The sequence below is a fragment of the Pithys albifrons genome, chromosome 5 (assembly GCF_047495875.1).
Source record: "Pithys albifrons albifrons isolate INPA30051 chromosome 5, PitAlb_v1, whole genome shotgun sequence".
NCBI classification, from domain to species: Eukaryota; Metazoa; Chordata; class Aves; order Passeriformes; family Thamnophilidae; genus Pithys; species Pithys albifrons.
Window position 1 is genome coordinate 28,103,636 of NC_092462.1, and position 17,957 is coordinate 28,121,592.

The following is a 17,957-nucleotide window of genomic DNA, read 5'->3' on the forward strand; positions in this document are numbered from 1 at the left end:
ATAGCCCTGTGCAATGGCACTTCATTGACACGAAACCAGAGAATCACTTAGATTGGAAAAGACCTTTAAGACCATCGAGTCTGTTAAGTTCACCAGTAATGCACGGCCCCATCCACACATCTTTTAAATACCTGCAGGGACGGTGACTCCACCACTTCCCTGAGCAGCCTGTTCCAATGACAGACCACCCTTTCCGTGAAGAAAATTTTCTCAAGAACAAATTTAAACCTCCCCAAACCTAAATCTACTCCTCCACACACTAACTCTTATCTGTTGGCTTTGCTGTTGCGTTTCCCTCTTCCTGGTGTGTCTCAGTTCCTCTTAAAGAACACAGGACCTGATCCAGACAGCTTCGGAGAGCGAAGCCAAGCGTTTCCTCTTTCCCGAGGGAGGAACAGCAAATGCCACATCTCACACTGGAAAGAGGCAGCTCCTCCCCAGGGACACACCGCCAAGGAGTGGTGCTAAAATTAACGCTTTATTAACACCTGGCGCTTCCTGGTTTATAACAAAAGCTTGGGAAATCGGGTGTTTAGGGTTGTTCTTGTTTCCGCTTTAATGAACAGAAGAGGCTCCTGCCGCGGCGGGACCCAGGGCAGGACGTTCCGCGCGGGGCCGCCCCTCCCTCGCTGCCCGCGGCGCCGCCCCCTCCGCCCGCGCCCCGTGACTGCCCCTCCGCGCCGGCAGCGGCAGCGGCGGCAGGGCGGGCTGAGCTCGGCCGGAGCAGCCATGGGGTCGGCGGCGGAGCTGCTGCCGCCCCCGCCAGCGCCGCTCGGGGAGTGCGAGAGGGAAGCGGGGGCGGCGGCCGCCCGGCACCGGCGGCGCCCGGAGGAGCAGGTGAGTGTCAGGCGGCTCCGGGGCTGGGAGGGCGGCCCGTGGCACCGGGGCTGCCCCGCCGCCGGGCAGCAGCAACCCGTAAGCGCCTTCGGGTTCCTCTCCCATGGCATCCCCGGTGCAGCCCGGCCGGGTGAGACGCTCCATTGCGGCGGGGCTTATGCAACCCAGCCGAGCTGCGTGGGGCTGCCCACGCGTGATGCTGAGGGTCCCCCCCAGTGCGCCGCCTGACCCTCATTCTTCCCTCCGGAACGCTGAGCGCGGCTGGAAGGAGGTGGGAGCAGATGTACAAAGGTGGCGCCTGCGCGGCATCCACGTGTGTCTCGCTGGGAATAACCAGGGTGCTGTTATCATCCCCGGGATTCCCCAGTAGTTCAGCTCTTGTGCTGCTTCACTTGAATATTTTAAGCTTTTGCTTTTAGTCTCTGTATTACTTTGGAAATCTAATATCTTGTAATTGGAGAAAAACAACTTTTTTTAATCTGCTTTCTTCGTGGTTCTTGTCTTTATTGCACGGAAGTGGGTTTTTGGTTAGGGAATGGCAGGACCCGTTTTCCTATAGTTAACTGTAAACTGGCTCTCTGCACACCCTTTGTTTTGCAGACAGCATTGTCCCGGTGTTTAGACAAAGGCAGCACTCTTAATGCACCTTTATTGATGTTTCATTTAAAGAATAGAAGAACACAACCTTTTTCGTACACCAGAGTAAAATGTAATGCTCTGCTCTGAAGTGCATTACCACTGATGATTGCACAGAGGCAAACGGAGCTGCAGGAGCACATCCCAAAGTCATTTCCAGATGTTTTTGGGGTTGTTAATATTTTTTGTTGAAAGATCATACAAGATACTCTCCCCTTAATCATGAGTGAGCCCTTTCACAGCTAAAATAATGTAATATTTGAAAGTGTCTGGTAGTGTACTTGCTGGATTACATCTGGAAGTGGGTAAGGTGCTGGTACTTGAGAATTCATTCAATCACCATTTACCTAAGTCGATACATCTTCTTTTCCTTTTCTCTAGAAAAATGGTGCAGAACAGGGCACATACTTGATTGTAGTGTGAGGACAGATGCACCAAAAGAGGCTGAGTAGTTCCACTCTCTGTGTCCATAAACCCTCCTGCAGGATATCAAAGGGGGAGAGTTGGGAATATTTGGTGGTTCTGGTTGCTGTCTACCCTGGAAAGAGGTTAAGAAGTTGTGTCAGATCATCTTACCTGTTATGACTCTGAAACTGGTCGTAACTCCTTGCTAAGAAGGTTGCTTGCTACGGGTTACCACTGCTTCTTAGTGAGGGGTGTGTTGTTTCTGGGGATGGTGCATCCTGAAGAACTGCCTTCCAACGTTGCCTAAACACATTTTAAAACTAAGTTGTTAAAGGTACTACTTGAGTGGCCACAGGTACACTTGATTGAGAAACTCTCTTCTACTTTTCTCAGACACAGGTAGTGATCCTGCACCTTTCTGACAAGCTGGGGCGTTAGGATACGATAGCAAGGCAGAAATTTTAGATAGGCCACAAGGAAGGAGGAGGAAATCCTTCCTGTTCACTGGAAATATTTTACTGTTTCAGTAGGTATTAGTTTTTCTGCACACTCAGGTGCCAGCAGCTGGCAGATAATAGATTTAGAAATAAGGAGTATCAGTTGCCTTTATTAAATATACATAGAAAATGTGAATATGGTATAAAATAACAGTAAAAAATAATCATAATTTGATAAATAAATAGGAGTCTTTTATTTTTATGTGTAGGGAAGACCAAGGGTAGGTGAGGAGTTGGTGGTGCATACACTTGCTGTAAACTCTGACAGAAAGTCCCAGATTCTCTTGTTCAAGAGAATAACAGACATCTATCTAGCTTCATTTGGAGGGCCTCCTGTGTCACCGAGATGAGTCATGTGCTGTACTTTTTTTGCTTCTGTAATTGTATCCAGATTTCTCCAAAAAGAATCAGTTCCCCCTGCCCTTTTTGCTCTTGTGGAGGGGCAATGAGTTGCTGTTCCAGGAGGCAGGAATCCTGTTTCCAGGCTGAGCCCTCACTGGAGTACCTCGTGGAGGCCCAACAGTGTCCCTGTGTTTGCTGAAGGTGTTTGCACTGTTAACACAGACTCTGGTCCTCAGCTGGTATTTTCCTATTTCACATTCTCTCCTGAAGTACAAGTGCCTGCGCCACCTTAGTGGTATGTACAGTGCAGAAGAAAGGAGTCAAAATGTGCTGTGATGATGGTGTAAATTCATACTTTTCTCAGCTGATGTGAAGTGAAACCTGCATGACAGCAAATCCTTTGGCCTTTTTTGAGAGGATTTTTTAGGTGAAGATATGGGGCTGCAAACCTGGATATGATTTGGGTTTTCACATTTCCTCCAAAAAAAGCTCAGTTTGTGTAAGATCATATCTTGTAACATAATGCTAAAAACAATACCTTCCTGACAAGCTGGACCAAAATAATAATGGTATGCACCCTATAATATTTTTAAGAGCAAGTATTCTATAGGAAATAAGTATGTTTATTAATGCTAAACCCTCTGGCTTTAAGTTTTATTGAAGCTTGTTATTGTGTCAGCAGGGACATGCTTGATGAAATTAGACAGGTACATTTTTAAAAAAATAGAAGGATATGTAAATTTTATACATAGCCTTTGGAATTCATTATTGTAATAAACTAGAATGACTTCAGTGATTAGATTTGAAAGCTGAACTGGATGCTAATTTGATTAATATCCTTTGTAGGCTTGCATGCAAAGATGAAAATAATTACACTTACTTTAGTCTTCAGAGCACTGCAGACCCTGGGTAGTTTCTTCCAGCTCTCTTTATTGCACTGCTGGGATTTGCAAGTGGTGTGTGGAGGCACCAAAAGTTTTAGCTGTTCTGAAGCTGTGGAAGTAGGTTGCTGCTTCGCCCCGTGAGTTCACAATTTTTTTCTTAACTGTTGATAGTTTAGTAGTCAGACACACAAGTTGTCCTGTATTTTCAACATTGCTAGAGATAAGAATCAAATCTCCTTCCCTAACCCACTTTCTAAAATAGGTTAGCTGCTGTCACATTACTGCAGTCTAAATCTCATCAACACCTATAAATTAAACCATGAGATAAGAATAGAAAAGTCTGAGTGTGTAATAATAAAAGGTGACACAAGACTCCTGCAATTGTGTCACCTGCATTTGCATGTGCCATACTGCAGGGCATGAGGTGGTATTAGTGGGAGACACAGCACCTGCTTCATTCATAGGGACTTTGAAGCCAAACTGTGTCACTGCAGCGTTCCTGAAAGCTGTGGCACTCTGGCTTCCTTCTGTATGGAGAACTGTCTGGGCAATAATGGGCTTTAGTCTCTCGTAGTTGAAGTTCAAGGCAATGGCAAAATTCCCAGTAGATTTAGTGAGGCAAAGATCTTCACCTCACACTGGTTTTAGATACACAGAATCCAAAGAGCTGTTAAAGCATAAAACCCAAGGCTTCTGGAAGATGTCTAAGTGCAGAGTTAATATGTAATACATGTGTTCACAAGTAGATTAAATTAGCTTAGATGATCACCTTTTATCTCTGTAAGAGGAGTATTTTATCTTCTAATAGATGGCTTCAGATTTAGAGGTACTGTTACAAAAGGGCTTTGGTGTTTCCAGCCCTTCTCAACATAATTCTCAATGAAGTATCTTATATAAGTTCAAGTCCTGAACTTTTTGGATAAGTTTCCAGTATCACTAGTATTTCTCCAGCATGGGAAGAATGAGCAGAAACAGAACTAGATTATAATATCAACAGCTTTGTGGTATCCTGTGTGTAAATGCTTTATTGGTCATCAGACTATAGGATGGATATGTGCTGTGCTGCCCATAGTGGTATAATTTTGATCGTAAGTCACTAGAGGCCAAGAATGTTTTAAAGTGCACTTGTATATATGGAAACTGTGGCGCCTAAGGCTAGAAACCTATTTCTGATTTATTCCACTCTGAGATAATCTGAAAATTGAAGGTTTCTCCTGCGGGCCGTTTGGGATTTGTTTCCAAAAATAGTCATACCTGACAAGGAAGGCTTAATCCCAAATTTGTTCAGGCTCTACAGAAAAATTTAACTCTGCCACAGAGGTTCATAGCTACAAAATAATAGTACCTTTCTAAGAAGCATTAGTGGGTTTTCTGAGGCCTGACAGCATTTGAAGAAAAAATATCCAACCCTTCAAACATAACTGTAGCACCTACAATAGTTAAGGTAACACACTCTGCTTGAATTGTGTGAGGATCCTATTTTCTTAAAGAAAAAAGTATTCTGGAGAGAGAAGCAAATAGAAATATCCTCTCTTCAACAGGCAAAATTATCAGCAGTTGCTTTTCAGCAAGCCAGGGCATTGATACCATGGTGAACGTGCAGGGATTGCAAGCCTTTTACCGGGTCAGTCTGACCAGTTTTAGTGAGGGAAACATGATAAACAAAATCCTATGAAAATTATTTGTTGCAGGTGTAAGGAAATGATGGATTAGATACTGCATTTGATCTAGTCTCTTAAAATTGCAGCATGGATGGGATCAAGTTACAGGGACAGTAGTAGAAGCATAAGGAAGAGAGTAAACAGCTCTTGGAGAAATGGGGAAGAGAGGCAGTAGATCTTAATAAGGAAGCAGAGCAGGTTTCCTCTTCCACAGACCCTCCTGTGCAGCGTTCCTGTCTTTTACTCTTTCTCATCTGGTGCTCTTTTAGCGGGGAAATTCACTACCAAAATTATGGAACTCTTAGCACTTACTTTTGTGTTCATCAAGAGAAGCCTCTATTCCTCATGAAACTATCTCCGCTCCACCCATGCACAAGTTAAGTGTCTGGAAAAACCTTTTCATCTCCTGAACACAAAACCTCTCCTGATATTTTGAAGTTTTTTCCAGCAACTGTTGGTTCTAAACTTGAGTTGCTGTAAAAGCTGATTGAAGAGAATCCAGTACTGTTGCTTTTCTTATGTTGTTGCTTGTTTCTATAGAAACATCTTGTCTCAATTTTATAAATGCTGTCTAGATTCTTGCTGTAAAATGAACGTTAACCCAGTCTTTGGTTTAGAATCTTTTATTTCAACTTCTAAGTATGGCTCTTTCATTGGTAGCTGCTGTAAAGTGCTTTTGGTATAAAGATTTTTTCTAGTTTACTTGCATTTGCTTTTTTTCCTCAGAGGAACAAGTTCAACTTAGGGGTTTTCTATCTTGTTTTTCATCTGGAAGTATGAGGTATGATTTTTTTTCCTCATTTCCTAATCTATTAATCTTTTCATACTTAAATATCAGATTAAAAATAGCCTAGAGAAATAAACCTCATTTGTTGGTCTTTTCCCTCCAGACAGTTGAAATTAATTTTGTTGTCTTAATAGTCTGTTGGCTGAATATCAAGATCTTTTTACTGCTTACATTTACAAGGTTAAATACTGATTGTTAGTTTTATGCTAGCAAAGAGTACAAAGGGATACCATTCTCTTCCAACTGTAGTAGAAACAGAAAAATCCAAAACATTTCCAATAAAATTATTCACCCTTCTTGGGCAAATTTCACTTTCTTTTAATTAAACATAAGATACCTTTTAAGTCCAGAAAAGCAGGGTGAAATCCTGATCATGTGGCAGGTGTTACTAGTAACGAAACTCTCTTTTGCATATGTGGAGGAGTAGGAGGCGGAAAGCCCATCCCTGCCCAGCCTGTGTCAAGCCCATCCCTGCCCAGCCTGTGTCGGCAGGGTTTGTGCTGGTGCCTTGCAATGGGGTGAGGCTGTGGTCTGAAGAAAGAGGAGGCCATGACCTGGGGATTTGCTGTTCACTGCAAATCTCCAAAGCCTGTCTGTGGCAATGCACTGGGCAGTCAGATGGCTGTGTACTGGCAAGATTGAAATACTGTATGATTTGTTCTGCTGGGACTTACATGTCTGGCTACCCAGCTATCAAGATAATACTTGTAGCTGTGTGTTGGCTGGTGTGTGTCCCCATCTGCACACAGCAGAACCTGCTCTCTTGTTTTGGAGGGAAGGGAACTTGTGGTTTCTTCCATCCTGGTCTCTGTCATCTGCTCACTTTCTTCTTGTATTTTTCTCAAGATTAGTCCTAAAGTATTTTCAGTTTTAGTTTGCATCCTCTAAAAGCAGATGACTCAGTGAGACACTCTCTTCTAACGGTAATGTCCCAGCTTTCAAAAGTATAGGAGTATTTTTCAGGAGGTTAGCATGTTCTTTAAGTCTTATCTCACTGGCTTTTTTTGACATGTAAGTGTCTGTGGGCTTCAGCTAGCACACACACCACCTGTTCCCTGGAGTAAAAATTAACACAACTGGAGTAAAATAGAAAGTGAGCAGTTAAATCCTGCAGAGGAAACTTTTCACTTGAAAAAAAAGTGAAATGTGCATGTATGTAAATGTTTTATCCCTGTGTTTTTTAACACCTCATTTAGATGTCACCAAACACATTTGCTACAAAACTCAAAAGGGGGTCATTTTCTATCTAATGTGGAAATAATTCTCTTAAATATGCCAATATTTTTTCTTTCTTTTATAACTGTACATGTGGTGAATTGAGATCTGAAGCATATCAAACAATTTGGAGACGCTGCTGCTTTTTTGTGTTGGAGATGGATATTGTGTATTCCTTTGTGTCCTTTCTCTTACCTTCTTTGCCCAGAAGCCCTTTTGACTAAAAAATAACAAGCTTTTACATGGGAGTAGTTATTTTCCCAGTCCATTGGACTTTTCTCCTCCCTTCTTGGAGCTCTAATGCCCTTTCAGGCATCTGATGCAAGAAAAGAGAAAATGGTAGACTCATACTCAGCATGATGCTATTGTTGAGTGTGGGGTGGGAATTTTTCAGGTTGTCTGAGCAAGAGAGGCTGCTGAGGTTTCTTCAATTCATTAGTCATGAAAAAGTAGAAGAATGCTGTTTGGTTTGGTTTGATGGATCTTGTACCTTCAGAGTAGTTGAATGGATTTTTATTTTCTTTTTCTAACAAAATACCCTGAATCTTCAGAGGGAGCACGTTTCTTACGTTCATCTACTCCCTCCTCCCACAGAACAAAGGCTGTTGAACTTTTTCCAGTTATTTCACTTAAATCAGTTACTTGGGGTGTTTTTTTCCACATACACACACAGAGAAAATCCCAAACTAAACACACCATCACAAGATGCTTTTAAATCAGTTACTTGGAGTGTTTTTTTCCACGTACACACACAGAGAAAATCCCAAGCTAAACACACCATCACAAGATGCTTAAGCTAAGTGTGGAAAACTGTGGCCCAAGCTGGTGCTTCAGCAGATGGAATGCCCAAAAAACTTTAACTGTGCCTGTTCTCCCCATGATTAGTGCAGTGATAAGGTTTAGCTAGAACTGAGAGTCCTTGTGGTTACTTTACAGAGGTTCAGTCCTCCAAGCAGAAAAAAATAAATGCTAAATCTGTGCTCCCATGCTCTTTTTGATTAGCCACAGAAAAATAACTTCCCAAGTGTATAGGCTCTTGTCCCTTTCAGATCCATTTGTGTTCTGCATCCTCCAAGGGCTTGGCAGACTTACTTATCTTGGTGTGATCTGCAAATGGTCTGGGGCAGGAACTGTGTGCTCCCAGCAATATGAGAGGAAAAGACCTTGCATTGGCTGCGTTACACTTAGGAGATGCAGACAGAGATCAGTCTTAAGCCATTGTGAAAAGTTCAGTGCTAACTTTATCCTTCTCTCTTACTGAGTAGCGTATGACTCATTGCAAAGATGGCTTCTTTCCGGGGAGAGGATGTTCTGATGGGATCTCGTGTTTCTCTGCATGGTCAAAACACCCTTTGATAGGAAGGGGGTAAACCAGAAAAGGATCCTCCTGTCAGACTGCTGTGGAGTGACCTCTGCTTATGTCATACCATGTGTTTTCCTGAATTCAGGAAGCAGTGAGTTTGAGTGAATGTGGTGGAAGTTTGCCATAAGCAAGGGTAAGTTAGTGGTCAGAACACAGGGAATTTTGTGTGTTGTGCTGATGACAAACATAACTGGTAAAGCCACAAACGGATGTTAGTTGGGTTCACTAGGATGAATTGACTTTACTGTCTCTGTTGTTTTGACTGTCTCTGTTGTTTTGAAGATAGTCAAGGGAAACATTCAATTACGTGGGGGACTTTTTTCAGAAGAACTTCAGGGATGTAGAAGCATCAGCTATGCTGGAAGCAGACAGAACTTGGGCTTAGTATCTCCTCTGTGACCTCCTCACAGAGTTTCATTCTGAAAAAAGGTGATTTTATGGTGTCCTGCATCACATCTGAGAGGGCACATCATGGTTCTCCCCAAGGCATCAAAGCCCCTAAGCCATTTGGCTGTAACAGCTAGGAAAATTTAGTTACAAAGTTCCTGTGTAAAAGTTTTTCAGAGTTTGGACCTTCAAGTTCTGACTTTCTGCCAGTAAACAGTGGGAGACAGCAGACAATGGCTTTGCTGATGAAAATGTGCCATTTCGAATAGGGAGGGAAATACTGAACATCTGAAAAGACAAGAGGGAATGGGGTGCTTGATAGGCACCAGTGAGCTTGCAAAGGACATTGTTTGTGTATGCTGAGCAATGGGGCAGATCAGATGCTTCCCCTTCTGTTCCACCTGATAACTCTGTTTTTAACTTTAAATGAAGTAAAAAAATAGAAACCAAATAGGAGATTGAATATGGAGTGCTGCCTCCAGACATGGACCTGCTGGAGTGAGTCCAGAGGAGGGAAGGCCACGTAGATGCTCAGAGGGCTGGAGCACCTCTCCTGTAAAGATAGGCTGAGATTGCTGGGGCTGTTCAGCCTGGAGAAGAGAAGGCTCCAGGGAGACTTTATAGCACCTTCCACTACCTAAGGAGCCTACAAGAGATTTGTAGAGGCACTTTTTACAAGGGCGTGCGGGGATAGGACAAAAGGGAATGACTTCGAATTTGCTGAGGGTAGATTCAGACTAGGTGATCTCTGTAAGTCTAAAATAAAGTCACTTTGATGTAAAAGCAATTTAAATTACAGTAAGAAGTAATTCATTACAGTAATTTGATAAGAAACATTAGGTTAGGAAACAAATGCAATCAGCATTTTCAATACATTCTGGGTTTTTAGATTTATTCACTCAGGAAAGCCCTGTTCTCCTTTATCCTTCAGGAATAATACCATATATGTGTATGTGGTGAGTGTCTTTCAGCCAGTTAGAGGAAGGAAGAGGGACAAGTTGGGGAGATGGTGCCTCTTTTCAGGAGATATTTTGGGCATGCCTTAGTCTGTATCCATCTAGATCTCTGGCTGCACTTCTGTTCTCCAGTGTCTTTGAATTTCTTTGTTGCTCCTGTGCCTCAAAGAGTGAAGGAGGGCACACAAATTAGTGCAGATGAAGCGTATTTGTCTTACATTTCCTCCGGCATTGTGGCAGATGAAGTCTTGGGGTGTCCCCTGCAAAGCATGTGTTAGCTCAGAAGAGCTTCTGGGAAGGCCTGGAAAGTATGGTTCCTCTGGGGCTAGTTGCAGGTAAAGAAGTTCCCTCACACAAATGATTGTTTTGAAGCCAAGGCTAGGTTGTTGATTTTTAAAACTAGTACTTTTGGAACAGCAACTTCTTTTGCTTTTAAATGAGGAAGCTGTTTTGTAGGGGCAGGGCGGGTGCAGCTGCTCGGAATGGGTACATTTCTCTCTGCCCTTTTTTTCTGTTACGGTAGTGTCTGTCTCACTTCAGGCTGATTCAGCAAGATTTAGTATGAAAATAGCCTTATGAAAATAGTTGTATAAAACTTAAAAGTCAGCTGGGAACTCTGTGTTTGGTAGAGACAGCCAATTTCTATAAATGTTTAGAAAGTACTTTTGGAGAAGAAAAAATAAAGGGTTTGTGTTCTGAGGCTCTGGTTTGAGAGCTGCTGGGACATATATGGGACTGCATGCTGTTTCACTGTTGCCCTGAAAATTAGTGAGAGAAATTCTAGCTGCAGTATTAAAGCTTATTTAATATTCTTTAGCAATTTGGAGTATTTGCCCTAGTGGCTCTGTTTTAGCTACACCTCAGAAGAAACTTACTTGTTCAGCATGTGAATTTTTATGCAATAGTAAAGAAGAATATGCCATCAGTGTTTCGTGGCTGATCATGTTTTCAGCTTCGCTTGCTTTTTGCTGGGTTGCCTGAAGCAAGATATACTGAGCCTCAATTAACTGAAGCAGACTTTGAAGTCTTGAGAATTTCTGTGATCATTTTGAAAGGTTTTGTAAGCTATTGAAAATATCTGGGAAAATTTGACACTTGTTCTGTAATTAAACACACACTTGTCAGTTTCCTTGCCTGGAAGCTCCCTTTGTGTAATCACTTTAAGAATTCATGAATCTACCCTTGTTTGAGAAGGCGAAGGTGAGGTAAATACAAAAATCAAAAAGACCTGGCCTGCCCATGTGATGTGGAATTTACCCTGTGCCCTGCTTAAGAGACTGTGTGCAACTCCTTGCTGTTAGCTTATCTAAGCAGAATGGGGTTGCAAGCGAAATCCCGTGTCCTACAGTCACCTTATTGCAGGAGAGATGTTGTCAGCATGGTCACGTACAGTTAATCATGCTCAGCCTGTTGAGACAGAGCTTGCAGAGGAGCTTGCAGATCTCTTCCTGCTGGCGGCCTCCTAGCCAGTGCTGCACTGCGCTCACTCTTTGCAGAGGCTTCCAGGACATTGCAGAGTACCACTAACAATCCAGAGGCGAGGAGGCGATGCGTTTGTTTTCCCTCTCCTCATTGCACTGTCCACTGGCTATTTCACTAGAAAATGCAGTGATTTCTCCTGCAGACTGTTCCTCTCAGAAATTATCTCTTTATCACTTGACATGAGCTCTACTCTCATCCCCTCCGCTGTCATCCCATAGGCATGTGCTCCCTCTGGTCTCTGCATGCAGGAAGCAAATAAATATATTTTCTCTTCCCAGCACATCCGTTCTCTTTTCCCTAGTTGTTATGATTCATATAGCTCTTTTTCTGTTTGGCTCCTTGGCTCTTTGGGAATGGAGAGATGAGAGTTCCTGTAGTAACATTATGTTCCCAGCCCTGCTGAGTCTGCAGGGGCTCACAAGAGGCTCTGCCTTTCCGGAAGAACTAATCTTTGAAACACTGGAATTAACAATGAGTCAACTTTTTTCTGAATTACATAATACACAGTTAAAGCCAAAATGCTGAAAACTGGGGTTTCCACATCCAGTAAGGAGGAGAAAATTATCCGGGCTTGTGAAGCAGGCTGAAAAGAGGCAAAGGGGTGGCTGTCTGTATGTAACCTCCAGTCCTGAAGTTCTCGACACTCAGGCTCTTGTAGAACCACAGAAAGAGTGAACACAATATTAGTTATTATGAACACATTACTGTTTAGGCTTCCTGCACCCTTCCCTTTCTGGAATTCCGTACTGCAGCTTAAACTAGACATTATGGATAAGCAAATAAAAAAAATCCAAATACTCTCAGCTGAGGGACTGTTGGGGTTTTTTGGTTTGTTTTTTTTTCAGTAGCAGCTGTGGAACGTTACCCACCTTTCACTCAGCTGTCAGGTTTTGCATTGTGGCCTAAAATCTGGACTAGAAAAACAATGTGGTCTTCCTTTTGTCTTTGCTGGATGTTCTTCTATGGGAATTCACTTTATTATTTGCTCTCTAGTGGAGAGCCTGACACTGCTGTGGGAGGGCATTTTTGTTGGTCTGCCAGGACCATGCCATGTAATGAGGGATGCAGAATACCTTTCGTCCTTGAAGACAGCACATGTTTGCTTTGAATCTGTGAGTAGACCAATTGCACATAGAGTTTGCAGGCAATTTGTAGGATGCATTGATCAGTCAACTGAAATATTGATGAGTACCTGCTGCATGTGTTTTCAATGCTGCTTAATGGAAGCATTAGGAGACTAATGTTCATCATCTTTAGAGTGTGTTCACCCTGTCATACCCAAACACAAGGCAGTAAGGTTTTGTGCACAGGATCTCTGGACACTGGGAAAGGAGAGATCTCAAGCTCTCTTACCTAGTTGTAAATACTGTTGAAACATTCGTGTTTTCTGAAGTGATATTTTTCTGTGACATCTTCATCCAAAGATGGTCTTCTGCTTTCCTATGCTTTTGCTCTACCATTTTTCACCTTGGAAAAAGTCCAGAACTTGTTTCCCCTCCCCTTTGCTTTTTTGTACCACTTCTTAGCACTTGTGCAACCCTTGGGTCTGTCTTCCTTTGCCTGACTTTCATGGCTTCCTATACCAGCATCAGGATAGATGTTTGTAACCTTGCAGGTCTAGTCCCATGCCCTTCTTTCAGCCGTGATACTAGCCCTTCAGTTCCCTGTGCTTCAGTGTGAAATACTTCGTAGTTCATGTTTAATACTTGGTATCATTCTTGTGGTTTCCAAGATATTCTGAAAAAAATACATAACAAATTTGCTTGAACCAAATTCCCTCCCTGAAATTACAGACATGTCATTCCATTTTAGTTGTCTTGACAACCACAGACAGGTAAGATGTATTGAGGTTTAACCTCTCTAAAGTGGTGTCTGGAGGGGAGACAGGCTATCATATGGTTGTAGCACTGCTTTGGTGTCTCAAGTTGGGACAAGTGATATCCTTATCATTGTGCACAAGTCACAAGCTATGTAGCATTTTCAGTATCCTTATTTGAGGATTAGATTTATTGCATGTGTATTGTGGTTTTATGCATTGAAATGGAAACAGATGAGAGTTGATCAGAATCACAATAGTAAGATTTTACAACATATTTCCTCATTTTGTCTTCTGTCCACAGGTCCAGCAAGAACAAAGGAATCACACTGCAGAACCTGATGACTATAAAAAGATGGGGACTCTCTTTGGTGAACTAAACAAAAGCCTTATCAGAATAGGCTTCACAAGGATGTACTTTGGAGAACGGATAGTGGAACCCGTAATAGTTATATTCTTCTGGGTTATGCTCTGGTTTCTTGGCCTGCAAGCTCTTGGACTGGTTGCTGTTCTGTGCCTTGTCATTATTTATGTACAACAGTAAAATTTTATGTATTTCAACAACACAATTTTATAGATACTCTTCAGATTATGTATTTCTACACTGCCACTATGTCAGTGGACTTATGTGTTTTAAGTAAATGCGTGGCATATCAAATGTTTCAAATTGCTGAACTTCCAATGTTTGGGGTGAGTGGGACTAAAATTATGCATTTTAAGCCAAACGAGCAGTGCCCTACTATATCTTTGAAGGGGCAGGAGGGAAGGAGATGTTTGTAATACAATGGTGTCAAATGTACTGTTTGCTGCACTCTTGGGGCCTTAGCCCAAGGACTGGCTTTTTGTTGTCCACTCCCCTCTCCCCATGTTCTTGCTTTGCATGGTGAAAATTTTGTCTGGTTTTAAGAGGATGCTTGATGTGGGTGTCCTGTTTTATTGCTGGGGTTGCTCAAGTGCTATTTGTTCCCTGAATCTGCGTAATTTGTTGTTCTGCTGAAAAGCTAAATCTGCACAAGGGAGGTTTAGTAACAAAGTACAATGACTAATATTCATAAGATGAATACAGCTTCCCAAGACAAAAGCATCTTTGGTTAGTAAATTTTATAGTAAGCTTTCCCCCAGGAAACATGCTACACCAGCAAAATGCTGTTACACTGAAATTAGTGACTTCACACAAGGCTTCAGCTGTTGTTTAGGAGAAATTACAGTCTTAGTAGTCTAATGCAGCTCTGACTTGTTTTTGGAAATGTACTCAGCTCCTACTGCTATTTTTCTTTCTTTATTTTTTGTGCTTGCTCTTTCCTCCCCCAGCCCTCCTTCTTAAGATAAATATTTGGATAATTCATGGAGTTTGTAGGTAGTTACAGCTGCAGTGTTGGAGAGTTGCCATTCCAGGGAGCAGTGCTAGGATGTTGTCTGCTTCCTCTGGGTGGTGTGTGAAGTGTCTGAACAACCAGCTATCAGATCAGATCTCTTAATGCTTCTCTAGTTTGCTGCAGTGTGAGCCCACAAGAGCTAAAGCCTTGCTCACGTAAGCACACCAGATCTATTTCCTCCTGCAAGGTAGGAATGTAGTTGAAACCAGGTGGCCATTTTATTTAGTAGTCTTAACTGATTCATTTCCACACTAGGCAACAAAAAATGCCCATCTATAGGAATATATCTATGTCATGGGCCACACAAATCAGGGAATGGGCTATAAACATTCAAGGGTAGGTCCAAAATTTACTCTGACTCCCCAGGGTGCTACACCAGGGCTGTACTGAATATTTCCAATTTTGAAGAAAAACAGGAAAATTAAACAGAATTTTTAATACATCTACTTTACTACTACTATTCTTACTACTAAATAAGATACCAGTTTAATAACTGCTGTACATTACTTTTAGTAAGAAACTTAAATTGAAAAATTGGCTTCATCTATGGTAGAGTAAAATTATATATTTACTTAAAGAAATGTAAAGGAGATGTGAAATTTACAGAAAATTACTTAAACTTTTGCCATGACTTTTTCCTAAACAACAATAAATTAGATCAACAACAAATTAGTTGAAAATGCTGTCTTATTCAGAGACTTATAAAGTTAAGGCAAGTTTCTCTTTGGTTCCAGCCCTGTAACTGGATTCTAAAGGCCAGCTTTATGCCTGCATGGATAACATTGGCTGCTAGGGTCTGTTTCTGAACCCCCCTGGCCCCAGTCCTTACGGACTTTCCTGTTAGGGAAATAATTGTTATTTAGAACAGTGAATGTGAAGTTTTTACGTATTGAAATACCACCTGCAGACCTGCCTCTGTGCTTTTCTAATGAACATGTAGTTACCTTCTGGGGAGCCAGCTCGCCCCTCTGGATCTTCAGGGGACCTTGTCTGTGGATGTGAGAGGCTTTGCTGAACCATCAGGGCTGCAGGAGAGTGGCCGTGAGGCCCCAGCTATATGGTTAAATGGCAACCTGTGTTGATTGGCACTTAGCTAAATAGTTATGCTTGTGGCAGGGAAGTGCTGAACAACAGAAGGTGTTTCTGGATGAAGGGGTTTGTTGTTTGTATCTGAAGTCCCAAAGCAAACAGCAAGTACAGGCTGAACTGAGAGGCAGGAGCTCTGTACTCATAAGTGCCTAAGGGTAAACTTTGGGTTTGTTTCAAGTCCCCTAGAAGCAGAGCATCTGTTTACACCTTTGTATATTTGTATAGATAAAATGGTAGGTTTATGTGTATTCTCCTGTATAAAGGCTGTACTACAAAAGCATCCTGTCATTAAAAGTGAAAAAAAAAATCCTTTCTTTCTTACCACTATCCAGTTACTGGTCAGAAGATCTCATCTAATTCTTTTCATGCTGTAGTAAAACATTTCTGTGTGAGATCCTTGTTGCAGTAATACTCTTGTGTAAAGACACTGTGCTGTGAGATGGCATGTGGTATTTCATTGAGGTGGTGGGTTTGCTCTGTACATAGGGAATGGGGGAACAGTGAATCAACTTCAGTGAGGACATTGTTTATATGTGTGTAACCTTTGAGTATGTGCATACCTGTGATTGTTGCATTCATGAATTCATTTCAATTATTCATTCGATGTTTGCGTTTGTATTGTACTCTAGGGAAAAAAAGGTAGCTTTTGGACTGAGATTGTGAACAGTGAATGTCTTGTGTGGTTTCTCCTAAGGGTAACTTGCTATGTCTTGTCCTTCATAGAAACTTTTCTCTTTTAAAAACCTGAAAAAATGGTCCTCCTAATAGTGTTAGGTTGACTGAAAATGGAAAAGAAAGTAATATATTGCGTGGAAGATACTCCTGTTTGGTTTCATACATTCCCTTATATATAAGAATTTGTATTGAATCATCTGTCCTAGTTTTGTGCTATTACTATGCCATCTCCCTCTCATTTGCAGGAAAGGAAAGAGGAGTTAAGGAAAAGGGGGACTGGGATAGAATCAGACATAGAGTGGAAAATGGAATGCGGTGAAACAGTGCATGTATGTGTCCAAAGAAATCTGATCATGAAGTGCCAAAAGTGAAGGAAAGATGGGTGAACAGTCCTTGCCTTGTGTTCTTCATTCCATCCAGATGAAGCTGCAAGGCAGAGAAATCTCCAAGTGTTCAAAGGATGTCCCTAGCTAAAAAGCAGAAGGTTAATTAAAAAAAAAAATTCGCTGTTGTTTATATCGTAAAAATGGATAATGTTATTTATATGGTTATGTATTATTACTGTTCTTGATAGAATTGAAAGTACCTCTATGCATCTGTGTGTAGGACTGTATGAAGGAATTATGTCCCTTAAATCTGTGTTAAACAACAAATGATGCAATTCCTGTTGGTCAGTGTGACATGAAAAGTATTTTACATAACCTCTTGTTTTTTAAAGGATGGACTCTTCAGTACCATTTCACACCTGCCAAATGCATAAATGTTTGAACTACTATGACTAAAGAAGAAACTTCACATGCAGGAGAATCTTGGAGAACTCTGTTTGCACTGAAAAATCATCACATCAAAACTGTCTATATAAAAAGGAAAATGATATTTCTTAAAACCTCTGTATTTAATGAATCTGATGGAAAGCACTTTGTTACTCTTTCTAATAAAAGTATTGCCATCAATGAGATCTGTGAAAGCTTTGTGATGATTTGTTCAAGATTGCTTGACTCCTTTCAAAATTTCATGGAAGGCCCAGATGAATTGGGGCAGTGTTTAGATAACTGCTGAAATCAGTTAACTTGCAGCTGGAGGTGAAAAAACTGCAGTACAAGAGCTGAATAAACAGCATCAGGTCTTTATGGTTGTGTGCAGCAAATCATGCTGAGCTAAAAAAAAATAAATAGTACAGGCAGATGATAACAAATAATGGTGACATTATGGTGTAAAGTAGATTTTATTTTACAGCATATCTATTTTGCATGCAGAGCAGCTTCGGAAGGAACCAGATGTAGTCGGGGTATGAAAAATTCTTTGAAGTGACAATTGCTGTGCCACAGAAAGGTTTGGGGGATTTTCATTTGGTTTTGGGGGTTTTTTTATTCACTATGCATAGAACAGTGTATGGTTAACTGTTTTGCTTTTTTTCTGCAGGTCAGAAGGGTGCTCATTTTGCCAGATCCAACAGACACTTCAATGTAATGTAATGTCATTCAAGCCTTCAGGTTTTATTTAAGTTAAAATATCTTTGTCAGGCCGTTTATAAGGTGGATGAAAATTC

At 41.5% G+C, this 17,957-nt stretch overlaps 1 protein-coding gene across 1 annotated transcript; it reads left to right on the forward strand.

Moving 5' to 3' along the window:
* Nucleotides 1-543: 543 nt before the first annotated feature.
* On the forward strand, nt 544-17,366 carry FAM241A (family with sequence similarity 241 member A). The gene is made up of 2 exons (XM_071556002.1): nt 544-837; nt 13,573-17,366. The coding sequence occupies exons 1-2, from the start codon at nt 559-561 to the stop codon at nt 13,810-13,812; spliced, it is 519 nt and encodes a 172-aa protein (XP_071412103.1). The 5' UTR covers nt 544-558; the 3' UTR covers nt 13,813-17,366.
* Nucleotides 17,367-17,957: the final 591 nt, after the last annotated feature.

Excerpts from the sequence above, each read along its gene's own strand:
- FAM241A (XM_071556002.1), top strand. The coding sequence starts at position 559 with ATGAACAGAAGAGGCTCCTGCCGCGGCGGGACCCAGGGCAGGACGTTC. Across the intron at positions 838-13,572 it reads GGCGGCGCCCGGAGGAGCAG|GTCCAGCAAGAACAAAGGAA; the intron begins GTGAGTGTCAGG and ends TTCTGTCCACAG.